Source organism: Ranitomeya imitator, chromosome 1 (genome assembly GCF_032444005.1).
Source record: "Ranitomeya imitator isolate aRanImi1 chromosome 1, aRanImi1.pri, whole genome shotgun sequence".
Taxonomy (NCBI): Eukaryota; Metazoa; Chordata; class Amphibia; order Anura; family Dendrobatidae; genus Ranitomeya; species Ranitomeya imitator.
Window position 1 is genome coordinate 616,172,584 of NC_091282.1, and position 19,414 is coordinate 616,191,997.

Sequence of the window (19,414 nt, forward strand, 5' to 3'; positions counted from 1 at the left end):
TTGTGAGGTCATACACACTGATGTTGGAAGAGACCAGGATCACACTCTTTCTTCTAGTTCATCCCAAAGGTGTTGTATGGGGTTGAGGTCTAGACTTTGTGTGGCCGGTCATGTTCTCCATCACCAAACTCCCCCCTCCTTGTCTGTATGGACTTTGTGAACTGGGCACCATCATGGGGAACAGACAAGGACCTTTTTTAGACTGTTCTCACAAAATTGTAAGCTACAATTGTCCAAAGTGTCTTTATAACTTGAAATATTCAGATTTCCTTTCACTTAACTATGAGTTCGACCTCTAAAAAACAAGCCCATAGCATTATCCTCCTCCACCAAACTGTACAGAGTCACAATGCAGTCAGCGGATCACATACTCCTGGCTGTCACCAAACCCAGACTCATCCATCAGATGCCAGATAGAGAAGTGTGCACAGAACACGTCTCCTCCTGAGTCCAGTGGTGACAGCTTTACACCACTCCATCCGATGCTTGGCATTGTGCTTGGTGATGTAAGGCTGCATGGAGCTGCTCAGCCATGAAGATCCCGGCAGGGGTGCAGAGTTCGTGTTGATGTCAATACCAGAGGACTCTACCGTTATGGAGTCAGCAGAGCGGTGGTGACTTTTCTGCCTTCATCTCCTCAGCACTCAGCCCCCTACTCTATAACACTGCATGGTCTTCACTTCGTGGCTGAGTTGCTGCGGTTCCTTCCGTTTCTCAGTAAAATTACTCACAGGTGATGGGGGAAGATAATGAAGGACATGTTATGGACGGACTTGTTCCCCCAGTTGCCTCTATTACAGGACCTATGTTAGAATGGGCCAGATGTTATACATTGGGAGCGAGGGGCTGGATCGTATACAACGGGCACAGGAGCCGGGTGTTATACACTTCAGCAGTCCCCAATGTCTGGAAATACAATTCTCACTGTTAGATGATGATTGTCTTTTTGCTTTTAATCAGATTTCACGCTTTCTTTTTTAACTGTAGAACCCAAAGGATTGCAGCAAAGCAAAGAAACTAGTGTGCAACATCAACAAAGGCTGCGGCTACGGATGCCAACTTCACCACGTGGTCTATTGCTTCATGATCGCCTTCGGCACGCAGAGGACGCTCATCCTGGAGTCACAGAGCTGGAGATATGCCACTAGCGGATGGGAGACGGTCTTCAAGCCAGTCAGCGAAACATGCACGGATAGGTCGGGTACGACCACAGGACACTGGTCAGGTCAGTCAGTTCCACCTGTAGGACATACTCGGCTCTCCATGATCTCCTCAGTAGCCGATGTTCGTTGAGCCAGTGCTGCTCTGATGTGTTCACAATGTGCAACGCTGCTTATGACCCCAAGTGTTGGCGTAGATGTAACCTTAATATGGCTGCATCTGTCATCTGGCAAAAGAATCTCATCGGCCACTGACCTTTATTCTTCCAGTCCTCTGACACATCTCGGAAATGACGCTGTGAAATTCATGGAGTGTGTCCTTGAAATGATTTACTCATTAGCACCCATTTCTGAGTCTGCCGAGTGCAGCCCCGTTTGACTTGCATTGTGTATAATCTCCTCTGAGCCGTAGATTTGCAGATATATCAACTGGAAAGTTTGCATTTGGGAAATGAGGCCAACGTTCTTCTCGACATCACTTTACTTTAACTTGGTTCTTTGTATATTGATATTTGCTTTCATACCATAAAGTGACTTGTGAAAAAAAGGGTTTGTATGCACAAGGGAAGATAGAGGGCGCTCTTCCCTCCTTCGTAGCAAATTGAGTGTCACGGAAGTACATATAGTATTGAGGGCCTACTAGAATTGGTGCACATTGATTTGGAGCACCTGATCCATCGGCCGCCTCAGTAATCTGTGGCCACCAGACAGCAGCTGGAAAACCTCCTGTTGCCTCACCGCATTCGCATCTCTTCTTTACAAGGCCAGCTAATCAAGAGGCGCTGATGTTGGATGAGGTTCTTGAGACTCCCGTCTAGCGGTCACAAACTGACATTGCCGGTGAACCAAGTGCTGCAAATCGATTCTAGTGCCTAACTTTGGTTCGGCCCTCAAACACTCAGCAAACTTTTACCTACCATACAGGTGGGACTTCCAGCTGCTAATCCCCCCCGTCGATCTGTCAAAAGAGCAGAGATTTTTTGTTGAACTGATTATCTCTGCTACTCTGTATCAGCCATCAATGGAGGTCTCTGCACCCGTAATCGCACTGATCCAAAATCCCATAACTTCTGACATCTTCACAGTTTCTGTGTCTCAAGCTTCTGCCCTCTGACCACTAGCTCTCTCCTGGCATGTGGGTCTTTGTGGTCTGCTTAAATGTTTTTCTTTGCTCTAATACATATGAGCACTAATGCTAAGTCTGAAAATCTCTCCAGTTTCCCCAATTTCTTATGTGTGACGGGGTGCACTAAATACCCAGAAGGAACATGGGAGGGTGGCGGAAACTTTCTCCATAAACTACACATATAGGAATCTATCTCATATCTATCTACCTCTCTGTCTTAGACTGTGTTCAATCGTTGCGTTTTTGCTTCACTTTTTTTGCTGTTTTTTATGCAACTTTTAAGTTGCGTTTTACAGTACCAGCATAAGCTGTGAGATTTCAGAAATCTCATGTAAACGCATTATTTTTTTCCTGACTGAATTGGAAAACTGCTGCATTTTTTAAAACTACAGTTTGTCACTTTCACCGTTTTTCAGCGTTTTTTCACTCATTGAAAAAGCAATGAGTTAAGTGTATTATTTTTTGTAAAAGCTTACTAATAAAAGATTTTGTATTTTTTACATATGGTTGTGGTGCTCCCTTCCGTGTGGACTTGATCTTTCTCTATGGGGTTAAGTGCAAAAACACAGTAAAAAAATGCAGGTATCAGATTTTGCTGCGTTGTTAGTGGGAAAAAACATGTACAGTTGGACGTCTAACCCATTTATTGTGATTTTTCCATGTTAAAGCCATCATGTCTTTGTCTCCTCACATTGGTTATGACTAAGTTAACCTAAGCAGGATTAACAAGAGGGAAGGAGGTGTTGCATTGTATGTTAGGAAAACGTATTTCTCGTCAGAGATCCAAGCTTCAGAAACTGGTAGCTCTGTAGAAACTGTTTGAGTAAGGATACAAGGAGAGAAGAACAGGAAGGAAGGGCAGCACGGTGATGCAGTGGTTAGCACAGCAGCCTTGCAGCACTGGAGTCCTGGGTTCAAACCCCACCAAGGACAACATCTGCAAAGAGTTTGTATGTTCTCTCCGTGTTTGCATGGGTTTCCTCCGGGTACTCTGGTTTCCTCCCACATTCCAAAGACTTACTGATAGGGAATTTAGATTGTGAGCCCCATCGGGGACAGTGATGATAATGTGTGCAAACTGTAAAGCGCTGCGGAATATGTTAGCGCTATATAAAAATAAAGATTATTATTTATTATTATTAAGGACACTATTCTAGGTGTTTACGCTAGGCCACCTGGACAGACTGAAGATATGGATGAACTCTCTTTATATCAGGTCAGTGAGGGTGATCAATGAGTGGAACAGGCTGCCACACGAGGTGGTGAGTTCTCCTTCAATGGAAGTCTTCAAACAGAAGCTGTACAGATATCTGTCTGAGATGGTTTAGTGACTCCTGCATTGAGCAGGGGGTTGAACACAATTACCCTTGAGGTGCCTTCCAACTCTTAGAGTATGTGCACACGTTCAGGAATTTTTGCGTGTTTTTTCGCGATAAAAAACGCATACACATGCATCCTATCATTTAGAATGCATTCCGCATTTTTTCTGCACATGATGCGTTTTTTTCAGCAAAAAACGCATTCTGGAAAAAAGAAGCATCATGTTCATTATTTTTGCGGATTTTTTGAGGATTTCCCATGACATTGGAGTGTCCGGAAAAAAAACGCAAGAAAATCCGCATAAGATCCGCAAAAAAACACACACAAAAAACGCGCAAAATACGCAAAAAAAACCCATGCAGAATTCCTGTGGAAAACCTCAGGTTTATCTCAGGAAAATTCTGCATGCATTCCAGACGTGTGCACATACCCTTAACATTCTATGATTCTAAGTTATTGATGTGTGAAAAGTAAATATTTGCAAACCAAGCTGTGAAATTGAACAATACCTGATGAACACAAAGGTCTACCAAAGTGTGAAAGTAAACCATGTCCTACAAACTCATTGCTCAGTAAATATCTTAACCCCTTACCAACTGCCTGTACGCCTTTTAACGGCGCTGAGAAATAAGTGTATAGCGCCCCTCAGCATCAGAAAACCTCCAGGGTCTCGGCTACCGGGGGTAGCTGAGACGTCGGAGAACATGATTCGGGTCGGTTTTTACCATCCCGTCATGGGATTACCATTATTCACCGACTAACAGCGATCGCAAAAAAAATGACTGATTTTCAATTAATTTCTCTCCTCTGATATGATCTAGCATATCGGAGGAGAGAGAAATGGAGCCCCCCAAAATCTCCGCAATGCCCGGGTCCTCTTGCTCAGTCCTCCGGCCCTCCACATCATCTTCCTGGAAGAAAATGGCAGGCGAACCGCACATGCAAGATCTACTGGCCGGTACCCAGCAGCAATAGGAGATTTTTCCTACCACAGTGATCAAAATAAAAAAAATAGTAAATCAAACCCCCCTTTGTCACACCCTCATTTAGATAAAAATAATATATATATATATATATATATATATATTCATTCTTTGCAGTTAGGGTTGTGGTTGGGGTTAAGGTCGTGTTGGGGTTAGGGTTGTGTTGGCATTAGGGTTGTGTTAAGGGTTACGGTTAGAGATGAGCGAATATGTTCAGCTCCCTCCTTATTTGGCAAGCTTTAGCGCTTACCGAATAAGCTGCAGAGGAAACCCAGATACCTGGATCGCTTCGGCTGATCAGCTGTTCGGTGCCCTTTGCCTGTGTTGCTGTTTGTTAGGCTCTCCATGCATGTGTTGTGACTGTCACACACCCGCGACTCATGCAGCTGCGGAGCCAAACAGCTGATCATCAGGAGCTATCCGGGTTCCCTCTGCAGCTTATTCGGTAAGCACTATTGCTTGCCGATTACGGAGGGAGCCAAACATATTCCCTCATCTCTAATTAGGCTTGGGATTAGGGTTGTGTTAGGTTTGCTGGGGTTAGGCTGGGTTCACATTGCGTTCAGTGACACCGTTAAACGGACTACGTTACACTGCGGCATTAACGCCGCCATTGAATGCAATGTTGGACGCATCGCTAGCGCATGCCCACAATGGTTGTGCGTTAGCGATGTGCCGTCATTTGAGTGACGGACCCAAGACGCGGGCTGCAGCGTTTGCGGGTCCGTCACTGCTAGCGCAGATGGAGCTAGCAGATGCTCCATCTGCGCTAGCGCTGGGCAAAGTCGACACTTGCGTTAGCGCAGTCTGTTTAACGTATGCGTTGAACGGACTGCACTAACGCAATGTGAACCTAGCCATAGAGTAGGGTTGGGGTTAAAGTTGGGGTTAAGGTTGTGTTGGCGTTAGGGTTTTGTTGTGGTTAGTGTTATGTTGGGGCTGGGATTAGGGTTAGGGGTGTGTTGGGGTTTAGATTAGGGTTAGGGTTGTGTTCGTGTTAGGGCTGTGTTGGGGTTAGGGCTGTGTTGGGGTTAGGGCTGTGTTGGGGTTAGGGCTGTGTTGGGGTTAGGGCTGTGTTGGGGTTAGGGCTGTGTTGGGGTTAGGGCTGTGTTGGGGTTAGGGCTGTGTTGGGGTTAGGGCTGTGTTGGGGTTTTGGCTGTGTTGGGGTTTTGGCTGTGTTGGGGTTTTGGCTGTGTTGGGTTCTGGTATATTGTCAGTTTCTGGGTTTTGTTTATGTCGTTCCTCGAGATGCTGAGATATTCCTCTTTGACTTTGTGTACCATTTTCCAGATTTCGCCTTTTGTCAGGCCATGTAGGTCATGGCTTGGTCAGGCTTGCTTTGGGTATTTTGTGTTGGGAGGCTTCCTGGGGCTTCCTAGTGTAGGAAGGCTTTGAGATAATAGGACCTGGGACTACTACTTTGTAGATGAGCCTTGATTGACAGCGCCTTCCTCTGGATTGCGAGGTGTAGTGGGAATCTGCCCAGCTCTGCTCGGCAGGCGCTGTTTCATGTACTCCAATGGACTTGGAGAAGATGCTTGCAGAACTCTAGGTGGAATATTTCAGTCGGCTCCGCGTCCCACTTTGACCAGTTTTGGGTATGAGACTGGGCCCCAAACCTCACTGCCGTACAGAAGGATCAGGGAAATGATGGAGATTTTTAGCCAGACGATTACTGGTGCCTTGAGATGGTACAGACGTCTTCTGATGGCATAGAAGGCTTTGGATGCCTTGTCTTTCAGTAACTCTATGGCTTACTTGAAGCTCCCTGACTGGCTGAGTTCTAGGCCCCAGGTAGGTGTACTTGTTGGTTTCTGTAAGTAGACAGTTGTCTATTATAAAGGTAGAATGGCCTGCAGGTTTTTGTTTACTTTTCTGTAACACTGTGATATTAGTTTTCTTCTGGTTGATTGGCAGTGCCCATGTGCTGCTGAAGGTCTCTAGGATTTTCTCGTTTGGTGATAACAGCACGAGGTCATCAGCATACAGCAGAAATTTCACCTGGGTGTCATGAAAGGTGAGTTCTGGTGCTGAGTAGCATTCTAGGGCCACCACCAGGTCATTGATGTAGATGTTAGAGTGTTGGAGTGAGGCTGCAGCCTTGTCTCACTCCTCGGCTCTGTTGGAAATAGGCCATCCTCCTTCCGTTGACCCTTACGCTGCAACTGTTCTCAGTGTAGGAGTTTCGGATGACATCATATGTTTGGCTTCCTTTTCTGCTCCCCAGCAGTTTTAGGAATAGTCCTGGGTGCCACACTGAGTCGAAGGCTGTCTTGTAATCCACAAAACAGACGCATATCTTCTTGTTCTTTGTATTGTGGACTTGGCTCTTGATGAGGCTGTGCAGAGTGTAGATGTGGTCTCTCTTTCTCTCTCTCTTTCTCTTATCTTTTGCTCTCTTTCTTTCTCTCTGTCTACTTTCTCTCTCCGCTATTTTGCTGTTTTTGATTCATAATTAGACAACTGAGATGCGATTGAAGTGGATACTTTCAGGTTTAATTAAAGGAGTGGAACAGAAATCTCCTGTGAAATGTTTAGTAATTGTGACCATTTTTCTGCAAAGCCGTCTCATTTCAGAGGCTCAAAAGTAATTGGACCATAAATAAATTGTTAATTTTTAATAGTTTGTAGAGGATCCTTTGCAGCAATGATGGCCTAAAGTGTGGAGGTCATGGCTGTCACCATCACTGGTGTCCTCCGGTGTGAAGCTTTGCAGCAATGACCGCCTGAAGTCTGTAGGCCATGGACGTCACCATTCCTAGTGTCCTCCGGTGTGAAGCTTTGCAGCAATGACCGCCTGAAGTCTGTAGGCCATGAACGTCACCATCGCTTGTGTCCTCCGGTGTGACGCTTTGCAGCAATGACAGCCTGAAGTCTGGAGGCCATGGCTGTCACCATCGCTGATGTCCTCCGGTGTGAAGCTTTGTCGCCTTTACTGCAGTGACTTCAGTTCCCTCTTGTTTGTGGCTCTTTCTGCCTTAAATTTTGTTTTCAGCCTGTGAAATGTGGCTGAAATTGGGTAATTGTACTTCCTGTCCTGTGAAGCAGCGTCCGATCAACGTTGCTGCATTTGGTTGAATCTGAGGAGAAAGTATCTCCCTGTACAAACAGGATTCATCCGGCTGCTTCTGTATTCAGTCACATCATCAATATCCACTAGTGACCCGGTGTCATTAGCAGTCATGCGTGCACACCTCCTCCACCATATGTTACTGAGGATGTGATGTGCGTTATATCAGGAGCCATTCCAAGCCTTCTTCCCATCATCCCATCATCATCAACAGGTTGATCTTAGCTTTGCATTTCCAGATCTGGGCTGCTTTTTTAGATGATTTTAGCAAAGTCTAATCTGGCCTTCGTGTTTTCAGGCTGATTAATGGTTTGCACCTTGTGGTGAGCTTTCGGTATTTGCTCTCATGAAGTCTTCTCTTTATGGTAGACTTAGACACTAAAACACAGACTTCCTGGAGAGTGTTCTTCACTAGGGAGGATATTGTGAAGGGGTGTTTTTTCACCATGGGAAAGATTCTGTGATTATTATTACAGAGAGGCAACGTGAGATTAGGGAGGTTAATAAGTGGCTCAAGAATTGGTGTAGGAAGGAGGGGTTTGGGTTCCTGCAGAACTGGGCCGACTTCTCAGTTGGGCTACAGGTTCTACGCTAGGGACGGGCTGCACCTCAATGGGGAGGGTGCAGCTGTGCTGGGGGAGAAAATGGCTAGAAGGTTGGAGGATTGTTTAAACTTTGGATTGGGGGGAGGGTATTCAATTTATAGGAGGGGAAGATAGTGCAGACAGAGACCTGGGCACAAATAAGGAAGTTGGGGGTGGCGGTGGCATGGGGGGTGGGGTTAGAACAGTTAATAATTTAAGAAAGAATAGAGGTATAGAGAGGAACATCAAGTGCATGTATACTAATGCCAGAAGCCTCGCCAACAAAATGGACAAATTAGAACGAATGTTGTTGGAGCATAATTATGACATTGTGGGGATATCTGAAACTTGGCTGGATGAGAGCCATGACTGGGCTGTTAACTTGCAGGGCTATAGTCTGTTCAGAAATGACCGTACAGATAAGCGAGGGGGTGGGGTGTGTCTATATGTAAAATCGTCCTTAAAACCCATCCTGCGTGATAATATAGGTGAATTTAATGAAATTGTAGAATCCCTGTGGGTGGAGATAAGGGGAGGGGGAAAAAATAATAAATTACTGATAGGGGTTTGATATAAATCTCCAAAAATAATGGAAGCAATGGAGAATATCCTCGTAAATCAAATAGATGAAGCTACGACTCAAGGAGAAGTCATTATTATGGGGGACTTCAACTACCCTGAAATAGATTGGGGAACAGAAACCTGCAGTTTCCAGCAAAGGTAATCGGTTTTTGACAACTATGAGAGACAATTACCTTTCACAACTGGTTCAGGACCCAACAAGGAGGGGGGCACTGCTAGACCTAATATTAACCAACAGGCCAGACCGCATATCAAATATAAGGGTTGGGGGTCACTTGGGGAATAGCGATCACAAAATAATAAGTTTTCATGTATCCTTTAAAAAGATGTGTAATAGAGGGGTTACAAGGACACTAAACTTCAGGAGGGCAAATTTCCAACGGATGAGAGAGGATCTTGGTGTAAATAACTGGGACAATATCCTGAGACACAAAAATACACAAAGAAAATGGGAGACGTTTATTAGCATCCTGGATAGGACTTGTGCACAGTATATACCGTATGTGAATATACATACTAGAAATGGGAGGAAACCAATATGGCTAAATAGAGCTGTAAGGGGTGCAATAAGTGACAAAAAGAAAGCATTTAGAGAATTAAAGGAAGTAGGTAGTGAGGAGGCATTAAATAAATACAAAAAATTAAATAATTTCTGTAAAAAGCAAAGATTGAGACAGAGAGACTCATTGCCAGAGAGAGTAAAAATAATCCCAAAATATTCTTTAACTACATAAATAGTAAGAAACTTAAAAATGATAGTGTTGGCCCCCTTAAAAATAGTCTGGGTGAAATGGTGGATGAGGATGAGGAAAAAGCCAATATACTAAATGACTTTTTTTCATCAGTATTTACAAAAGAAAATCCCATGGCAGACAAAATGACCAGTGATAAAAATTCCCAATTAAATGTCACCTTTTTCACCCAGCAGGAAGTGCGGCGGTGTCTAATAATCACTAAAATTGACAAATCTCCGGATGGGATACACCCCCGAGTACTGCAGGAATTAAGTACAGTCATTGATAGACCATTATTTTTAATCTTTAAAGACTCCATAATAACAGGGTCTGTACCACGTATAGCAGATGTGGTGCCAATATTCAAAAAGGGGACAAAAACTGAACTCGGAAATTATAGGCCAGTAAGCTTAACCTCTACTGTGGGTAAAATCCTGGAGGGCATTCTAAGGGATGCTATACTGGAGTATCTGAGGAGGAATAACCTCATGACCCAGTATCAGCAAGGGTTTACTAGGGACCGTTCATGTCAGACTAATTTGATCAGTTTCTATGAAGAGGTAAGTTCCGGACTGGACCAAGGGAACCCAGTGGATGTAGTGTATATGGACTTTTCAAAAGCTTTTGATACAGTGCCACACAAAAGGTTGATACATAAAATGAGAACAATGGGGATAGGGGAAAAAGAGTTGGCTCAGGGATAGGAAACAAAGGGTGGTTATTAATGGAGCACACTCGGACTGGGTAGTGGTTAGCAGTGGGGTACCACAGGGGTCAGTATTGGGCCCTCTTCTTTTTAACATTTATTAATGACCTTGTAGGGGGCATTCAGAGTAGAATTTCAATATTTGCAGATGACACTAAACTCTGCAGGGTAATCAATACAGAGGAGGACAATTTTATATTACAGGATGATTTATGTAAACTAGAAGCTTGGGCTGATAAATGGCAAATGAGCTTTAATGGGGATAAATGTAAGGTCATGCACTTGGGTAGAAGTAATAAGATGTATAATTATGCGCTTAATTCTAAAACTCTGGGCAAAACCGTCAATGAAAAAGACCTGGGTGGATGACAAACTCATATTCAGTGGCCAGTGTCAGGCAGCTGCTACAAAGGCAAATAAAATAATGGGATAGATGCTCATGAGGAGAACATAATTTTACCTCTATACAAGTCACTAGTTCGACCACATTTAGAATACTGTGCACAGTTCTGATCTCCGGTGTATAAGAAAGACATAGCTGAACTAGAGCGGGTGCAGAGAAGAGCGACCAAGGTTATTAGAGGACTGGGGGGTCTGCAATACCAAGATAGGTCATTACACTTTGGACTATTTAGTTTGGAAAAACGAAGACTAAGGGGTGATCTTATTTTAATGTATCAATATTTGAGGGGACAGTACAAAGACCTTTCTGATGATCTTTTTAATCATAGACCTGAAACAGGGACAAGGGGGCATCCTCTACGTCTGGAGGAAAAAAGGTTTAAGCATAATAACAGACGCGGATTCTTTACTGTAAGAGCAGTGAGACTATGGAACTCTCTGCCGTATGATGCTGTAATGAGTGATTCATTACTTAAATTTAAGAGGGGACTGGATACATTTCTGAAAAAGTATAATGTTACAGGATATATACACTAGATTCCTTGATAGGGCGTTGATCCAGGGAACTAGTCTGATTGCCGTATGTGGTGTCGGGAAGGAATTTTTTTCCCCAATGTGGAGCTTACTCTTTGCCACATGGTTTTTTTTTGCCTTCCTCTGGATCAACATGTTAGGGCATGTTAGGTTAGGCTATGGGTTGAACTAGATGGACTTATAGTCTTCCTTCAACCTTAATAACTATGTAACTATGTAACTATTATTATTATTATTATTATACATTTTTATAGCGCTATTTATTCCATGGCGCTTTACATGTGAAAAGGGGGAAAATATTGACAAATACAATTAAACATGAGCCAAAAACAAGGCACACAGGTACATAAGGAGGGAGGACCCTGCCCGCGAGGGCTCACTGTCTTCAGGGGATGGGTAAGGATACACTAGGAGAGGGTAGAGCTGGTTGTAATCATCTACCACTGAATTCTCATGTTGACATCTAGGCCTTATCTCAATAAGGTTAGCTTAGCTCCCAAGCTCAGCAGTGTTCTTTATTTTGAATGTGACAAACTGTTGATTTGGCCACTCCTAACATTTCTGCTTTCTCTCTGATGGATTTCTTCTTTTTTTCCTACCCTATTGATGTTCTGTTTCTTTTCCATTGAGCTCTTCTTTGAACGCATGTTGTGGGTTCACATCAACAGCTTCCAAATGCAAATGCAACATCTGAAATCAGCTCCAGAACTTTTACCTGCTTAATAGATGATTTTACAAGGGAAAAGCCGATGAAGCCCATCAAAGAGCTTTTGAGATAATTGTCTAATTATTTTTGGTCCCTTTAAAAAGAGTTAGCTACTTATTAAAGCGCTGTAACTCCTAAACCCTTGCTCAAATTAGGATGTGAATACCCTTACACTAAAGCTGAGTCTGCACTATAAGCCCATATTGATTATACAACTGGATCTTGAATATGTTTTGTTAAACAGCAAAATTGCCAAATTTTGTCACTGTCCTAATATTTCTGGATCTAACTATATGTCCTTGATAATAATGAAGTATATTTCCCAGTGGGTATTCGGCAGCATCAGAGAAGAGAAAACAATCAACATGGCTGTGCCTGCAGGGAAGTTCTGTGGTATATGCCGAGTTGGTGCAAGGGAGAATTTGCACCATTACAGCCGGTCATCATTTTGGCACAGAAGGGACAAAAAACAGCCACGGTGTCGGGGATGGGGCAAAGCCATGGTGCTTGCCAGAGGTGGGACAGCTACTGATCATTCCTAGGCAGTGAACAATAACATTATAAGGTCTGCTCCCTTAGTGGGTTAAATAAGTTTTGCGTCCATGGTCATTTTATATTGCTTTCAACAATCTGAGTTGCTATTTGACTTTATATTCGCGGCACGTTGGTTGCTTACTTGGGATTGGATCCAATTGCTAAGTGAGGTATAAAGCTTCTCTTTTTTGTGGGATCCAAGCATCGTTATGACAGGGCCGTCAGAACAGGACTCCTGATTTAGGTGTAGATGTGTACTCCGTCTGTACGGCATAAATGCTCCATTGTCATTTATCAAATTGGTACTTAAGTAATATTATAAGAGGACATCAATGAAAATGTGCCAAATAAGTGCCTTAAGTATGGAGTACATGTGCGTGGATGTACTAAGGATGCCGAGTGATGGGGATGTGTGCAGCACTGAACAATCACTTATATAGTGCAAATCAACTGAATTATAAACCTGCTCCTGATGAGGCCAATACCCTGATTTATTCGTACACATAAAAAAAGGTGGGTCAGTTTTGGTGACTAAGGGCTCATTCTCACATGCGAGAAACTCGGATAGCAATACATGCAGCCGCACGCTTCGCTCCTGAGTGCCTGGTGCAGTGCCGCTTATTGACATGCGAGACTCATCTGAGTTTCTCGCATGTGAGTATGAGCCCTAAGTCAAATGTCTGGGTTTTGCTCTTATTTTATTTTTGCTTCTTCCCTGAATGTTCAGTCTTTTTTTATTTTTGTCTTTTTCTTTTAATCCTCCAGTTCCTGAGATATGGGCCTTTTTATTTAGTGCTCATTTTTATGGTCTTTACTGAGGGGGTGTGGCTCACAGAGCAATAATGCAGAGCAGCGTTAAGACACACCCCAGAGGATCCTGTGGGTCACACCCTCTTGGACCCCAGAGGTTCCTGTAGATCACACCCTCTTGGACCCCAGAAGATCCTGTAGATCACACCCTCTTGGACCCCAGAAGATCCTGTAGATCACACCCTCTTGTACCCCAGAGGATCATTTGGGTCACACCCTCTTGGACCCCAGAGGATTCTGTAGATGACACCCTCATGTACCCCAGAGGTTTCTTGTGCAGAGGGTGGAAACCTGACAGATCCATTTCCAATTTGCAGAAAGAAGGGATAATGCTAATGACATCAAATAAATATATACCGTAATCAATCTTGCATTAAAAAAGCCATCTTCTGATGGAACCTGAGCCTTCCTTTACTAGTATTTTATGTTTGTGAGCACTTATTTGAGGGTGCAGTACTTTGTATCAGGACCCCTTTCCTGGGTGATACAGAGTCGGATGTGTTCTAGCGGCGGTTTGTGTCCTTCCTAGTAAGTAGTGTGATTAGCGGATGTACATTACTGCTGCATACAATCATTGCAGAGTAATTTCAGTAAAATGGCCCCGACTTGTTGCTTCATTACTCTGCTGCAGATCTTATCACTCGGCTTCTCTCCTTCGCTCTTCACTGTACAATGAATTTTGGTAAATAAAATGGTAATCTGTCCGATACTAATCAGGGTGACTATTATACTGCGCACGTGTAAAGAGATTGAGTTTCCCTAAACTGCTGCTTTATCACTTCTGTAGCATATTCACTCTCCAGTGACTGCTGGCCGCAGCATGTACTATTTACCACCTTTTGGGCCTGATATACAGCTCTGGCAAAATTTAAGAGACCACTGCAAAATGTTCAGTTTGTCTGATTTTTCTTTTTATAGGTATATTTATGAGTAAAATATAAATTGTTCTTTTAAGTTAATCACAGGGGCATTGGAAACTGGCAATCTGATTAATAAAAAACCCGTTCTTTACTCATCCAACACCCCGGAGTCCAACAATGGCCCCAGGCAGGGTGAGTATAAAAGGTGATGCAACAGCTTTTATAGTGTGAACAGCAGCAAAAAAGAGCTCATTATGCTTATAGTAGATGACCATTTAGTTGCCGATCTGAGCCAGAAAGTGAATGCAGATTGTAGAAACAAACAGGAGTTTGCAGAGTTAATTGCCACCTATGTGAACTGGGATAGCTAAGTCCAAACCAGAAGTTAGCTGAACATAACGCTTACCTAATACTCTGACACATATGAGTGACCAAGTTGGCCTTTAAAAAGTTTTGGTTGATATCTCTGGGTTTTCTCAAGAAACTTCTGAAATGCGATGTGGAGCACAGAACAGGGCAGAGGCCATAGTGGTAGGGCGCAGAGCCCGAGCTTGGAGCCAAGCCAGGTGTTTAACAGTAGCCTTATATCAGTACCTGTAAAAGGCTTGGTAACATTTGTATTTTGCAGCATAGGAACGGTGTAATCCCACTTACTATGCTTGGTGCGTTTCACCTCTTGTGGCTCTGCTTCTTCTGCACTAGTAGCTGCACCGCCCTGTAATGTGCACCCGCGCTCCTTCTTGCTGTCTGTGTATTCTTTCTATGGCTGTGTGATAATCTATCATCTCACCTTTTCTTTCTCTTTAACAGCCTACTGCACTGGGTCCACGAATCCCGTGAAGGTTGCATACGCACAGAAGTGTAATTTTTTTTTGTTTTTCTTGTTCTACTCATGCTTTATTTAGTATCTGTGTAGAGAGACAGCACGGCCATGTATCAATGGTGTCATACGGAAGAATGGCTGGTATAGGCAGTATATTAATACACAGTGGCGTGTATACAGTGTATTGACGGATTGATACATGAGCCCCTGCATGGTTTTAAACTTCCAGTCCTATGCTGCTGGGATCTTCATTATTGATACATTTGCACACCGGTAGATATTACAGCTGTACATGCAACATACCCTTACCAAATCTTAGCAGCCTCCTCCTCACGCACTCTCATTTTTCACCAATCTATTGGACTTGGTATTCACAATGAGCTTTTCATATAAGTCTGTAGGGGGCAGACGTCAACCCTCATCGGAGACTGAAAGAGGTTTTCTAGGTGCGGAAACCTCTTTATCATGGAGCAGTTAAAAAAGAAAAAAAAAACATTCTTTACTCGCCCTCCCCAGGTCCAACAGTTAGCTTCCTTTACTGCTCACAGTGCCTATTATTGTCTACAGTGCTAACGTCACGTTGACAGCGCTGCAGCCAATCATTGAGCTCAAGCTCAACGGCTCTGAGCATTTCATGACTTTAGCTCGGGCAGAGCCGCTGAGCTCAGTGATTGGCTGCAGCACTATGGAAGTGACGTCTTCAACATTACAGACAATAACACACCAGGACCTGCAGTGGAGCCTCAGTGTTGGACCATGGGGGGGTGGGTGAAGTTTCATTTTCTTTTGTTTTTTTTGGGGGGGGGGAAACTGTGAAATCCCTTTTTAAGGAGCCCGCGATGATTTCATACTTCATAAATAACTTTCAGCCGAATGAGCTCTTTCAGCCCACGCGAACGCTCGGCTGATTCGCATGTGCATGTATTCTGAATGGGGAGCATGAAGTAAGCTGCTGTCAGTAACTTATCTCCTGGTGGAACTGGTTTGGGCGTTAAAATTGGACATTACAGATCTTTCTCCTTACATGATCTGCCCGTTACGTATAAAGTGGTGGGTGACTATTCTCTAATGTGAATGGGGGCATTAGAGGCCCACCATGCAGCTGCTCTGGACATCCATCCCTGCTCAATATTACAGGATTGTAACCAGACAGCCATACTTGTGCTGTACCGTACCCAGCATGGACTGCACCTTTAAACCCTTGTTATTCTTTATTGTATTGTCATAGATTAGTGGTAGAAATGTTGTGGACTAGATGTGCTTTTTACAGTAGCACTGTCCGGCTTGCCGTCTTGTCTTTGGAATATCTATGTGTTACTGTCTTTCTAGCTGCTTTTCTCATTTATAAGGCTGTGTGCACACGTTCAGGAATTTTCGCTATAAAAATGCGATAAAACCGCGGAAAAAACGCATACTTTAAAGCATCGTATTTTTAGAATGCATTCCGCATTTTTTGTGCACATGTTGCGTTTTTTTCCGCAGCGGAATCTCATTCCGGAAAAAAATGCAGCATATTCATTAAAGTGCGGAATCGCGGGGATTCAGCACACATAAGAATTCATTGATCTGCTTACTTTCGGCATGTGGCTATGCCCACCATGTGGGAAGTAAGCGGATCATGTTCAGATGGTACCCAGGGTGGAGGAGAGGAGACTCTCCTCCAGGCCCTGGGAACTATATAATTGAAAAAAAAAAAAAAAAAAAAGAATTAAAATAAAAAAGTGATATTCTCACCTTCCGGCAACCCGCGCAGCTTTCCTGCTCAGCCTTCCTACTCTTCGCGATGCTTCCATTTCCAATAATACTTTGCGAAAATGACCTGTGATGACGTAGCGGTCTCACATGATACTACATCATCTGGGGTCATTGCCGCAATGTATTATTGGGATCGGAGCAACGCGAGGAGCGGGAAAGGCTGCCGGGGACGCCGGAAGGTGAGAATATCACTATTTATTTTTTTTTTATTATTTTTAACACTATTTTACTATTGATGCTGCATAGGCAGCATCAATAGTAAAAAGTTGGTCACACTTGTCAAACACTATGTTTCACAAGTGTGACCAACCTGTCAATCAGTTTTCCAAGCGATGCTACTGATCGCTTGGAAAACGCTAGTGTTTAACGGGAATGCGCGTGCCAATTCCACATGCGATATACCCGCCGCAGCAGTTGCGGCAATTCTGCAACGTGTGCACTTAGCCTAAAATGGAGCATATAGTGCTAGCATATGTCACGACGCGGGGGTCAGCAGGGGTCTGACTGCAGGGAGCTCCACTGGTCCAGAGAACGGAGGAACTGCAACAAGACCCCATTTGCTTAATCAGTGCTGTGGCTTGTTTATTTTTAAGATCAATGGGGGACCTATAATCAGAACCTGATAGGATAGCATAGCGATATTCCATTGCATCACGACATGGAAAAAGCAATTAGCTCATGTCATTTGTCTCTAAATATAGCCAACGTTGGACAAATACAACTATATATATGGGGTTGATACACTGTATTCTCTGAAATCAGTATGATTAAAAAAACTAATTTAGGGATGGGTTTTCAGCAGGCTCTTTGTGATACTGACAGTGGTAGTGACAGGTAACTCCTCTATAATCACAATAGATCACGTTACAGCTCACACTCCTCCCTTCACAATGACCTTTGCCAACTCTCATTAGATACTTCAGTACAAAAGAAAAGATCGGAATCTGTTCATTGAGGCTATGTACATGTGTTATTTCCTGAAACAGGACGTTTGAGTTTAGAATAGCTCCAGTGGCCGGTGTGAAAATTGCAAGATTTTCAATTTTTTATTTTTTAATTAAGATTGTGATATGGGGGGGGGGGCATTGACAATTAAAAAATGCATTTAGCAAAATTAACCTTTTTTTTACACAACTGGTAATTGTGGAATGATTTTTTTTTAATAAAGGAGGGCAAAAAAAGCAAGTATAAAAACAAGTTAAATAAAAAAATAAAATCCATGTTTTCTATTTTGCTGCAATGTCAGATTTTTTTTGTAAAGAGTTATTCGCATGTCAGCCTTTCATGACGGAGGTGGGGAATAACTTTGTCCAGGCTCTAGCCATTGTAAGTGGAGCTGCGGAAATGGCAAATGGCTGACCTATGTTATTTCTGTAACTTCCAATAGAAATTAATGTGAGTTATGGAAACGACATAATACAGCATTTTTTATTTGCTTCACTAATGCAGTCTTTTTTAGTAGTGTTAAAGATTTTCTATTATTTTGATGCATTGCAGTCTGTACAACTCCTTGTACATAGCTGACTGTCCTGCTGCTTACTTATATAAATCGGACAGCACTCTGCTTCTGACTTTGTTGGCAGTTACTGCTCTCACTGTTTCTTCTTCTTCCTTGTTAATGCTGGACAGTTAGGCCAAAAGGGTCAGAACATTTTGTTCTTCTGACAAATCTCCTTTGGGATGATATATAGAACAGAAATACACCACCAAGTACATAAAATATCTGGACCGTATAACTTAGACAAAAACATATAGTATATAGTTGCTGTATGATAAAAAGCATGTACAACAATACTTCATTATAAACATTATAAACATACATGCAGCTAGAGTCAGATGGGCTCCGCCTATGCAATGTGTGGACCTGGACCCCCTCCTGCACGTTGGTCAGATGTATGGGCCCTTGTAGCGTTCTAGATCCTATATGCATGTTTTCCCCATGTCATAAAGTCCCCTGCCTTGGCTCCTTCCTGTAATAATTTCCCCCAGTCCTGGGACCTTCCAGTAATAATGCACTTCCATCCTGATCCCCTTCCTGGTATAATGTTCCCCATCATGTAATAATTTCCCCTTCTTGGGCACCTTCCTAGTCCCCAGTAATAATGTCCCATTGTGGCCCCAATCAATAACACTGTCCCCATCCTAGACCCCTTCATTGTATAATGTCCCCTTCTGCTTTTCTCCAGCATATTTTAAACAGAAACAAATGATTATTCTAACATTCCCTGTTCCCACGACACGCAGCGTACTCCTCTATAGCCAGTTGAAAACACAGAAAAGCACAGTAAAACCAAAAACACTCTGTTGCAAAAAAATCACAGTAAACACCAAGTGCTAGTAAAAAGATGGAAAAAACAGGGTATTTGGTTGATACGTTTTTTTGCAAAAAAATGTATACTAAGCTGCTCCACCAATCGTCAAGGTATACCCATATAGAGCAGTCCTACCTAATATATATAATCCCTATCTGATGTATTTAAAAACCTGGTCATCTATACAATACCTGTATGAGCAGGGTTCAGAGAGGAAATGTCCAATATGGACACACTGGATAGAACAGCTCTTGTGCACACGGCTCAAAAAAAGAGGGGTGGAGGCCTCCCCAGTCCTGCAGTGCGCAGTCGTCGAGCCTCTCTGACCTTTCCCGGTACCTGCGCGCATTGCAGTACTTTGCTCTGCCCTCAACAGGGCAGACAAAGTACGCCTGCGCAGGAGTCGCGGCAGG

General features: G+C 43.3%; 1 protein-coding gene across 1 annotated transcript in view; it reads left to right on the top strand.

The window, feature by feature from the left end:
* The window catches only part of FUT8 (fucosyltransferase 8), a 288,014-nt gene that overhangs the window by 190,296 nt on the left and 78,304 nt on the right, over positions 1-19,414 (top strand). Inside the window, exon 7 of the mRNA XM_069726425.1 lies at positions 988-1,225. Coding sequence (XP_069582526.1) covers positions 988-1,225 — 238 coding nt within the window. The remainder of the gene's footprint in view (positions 1-987; positions 1,226-19,414) is intronic.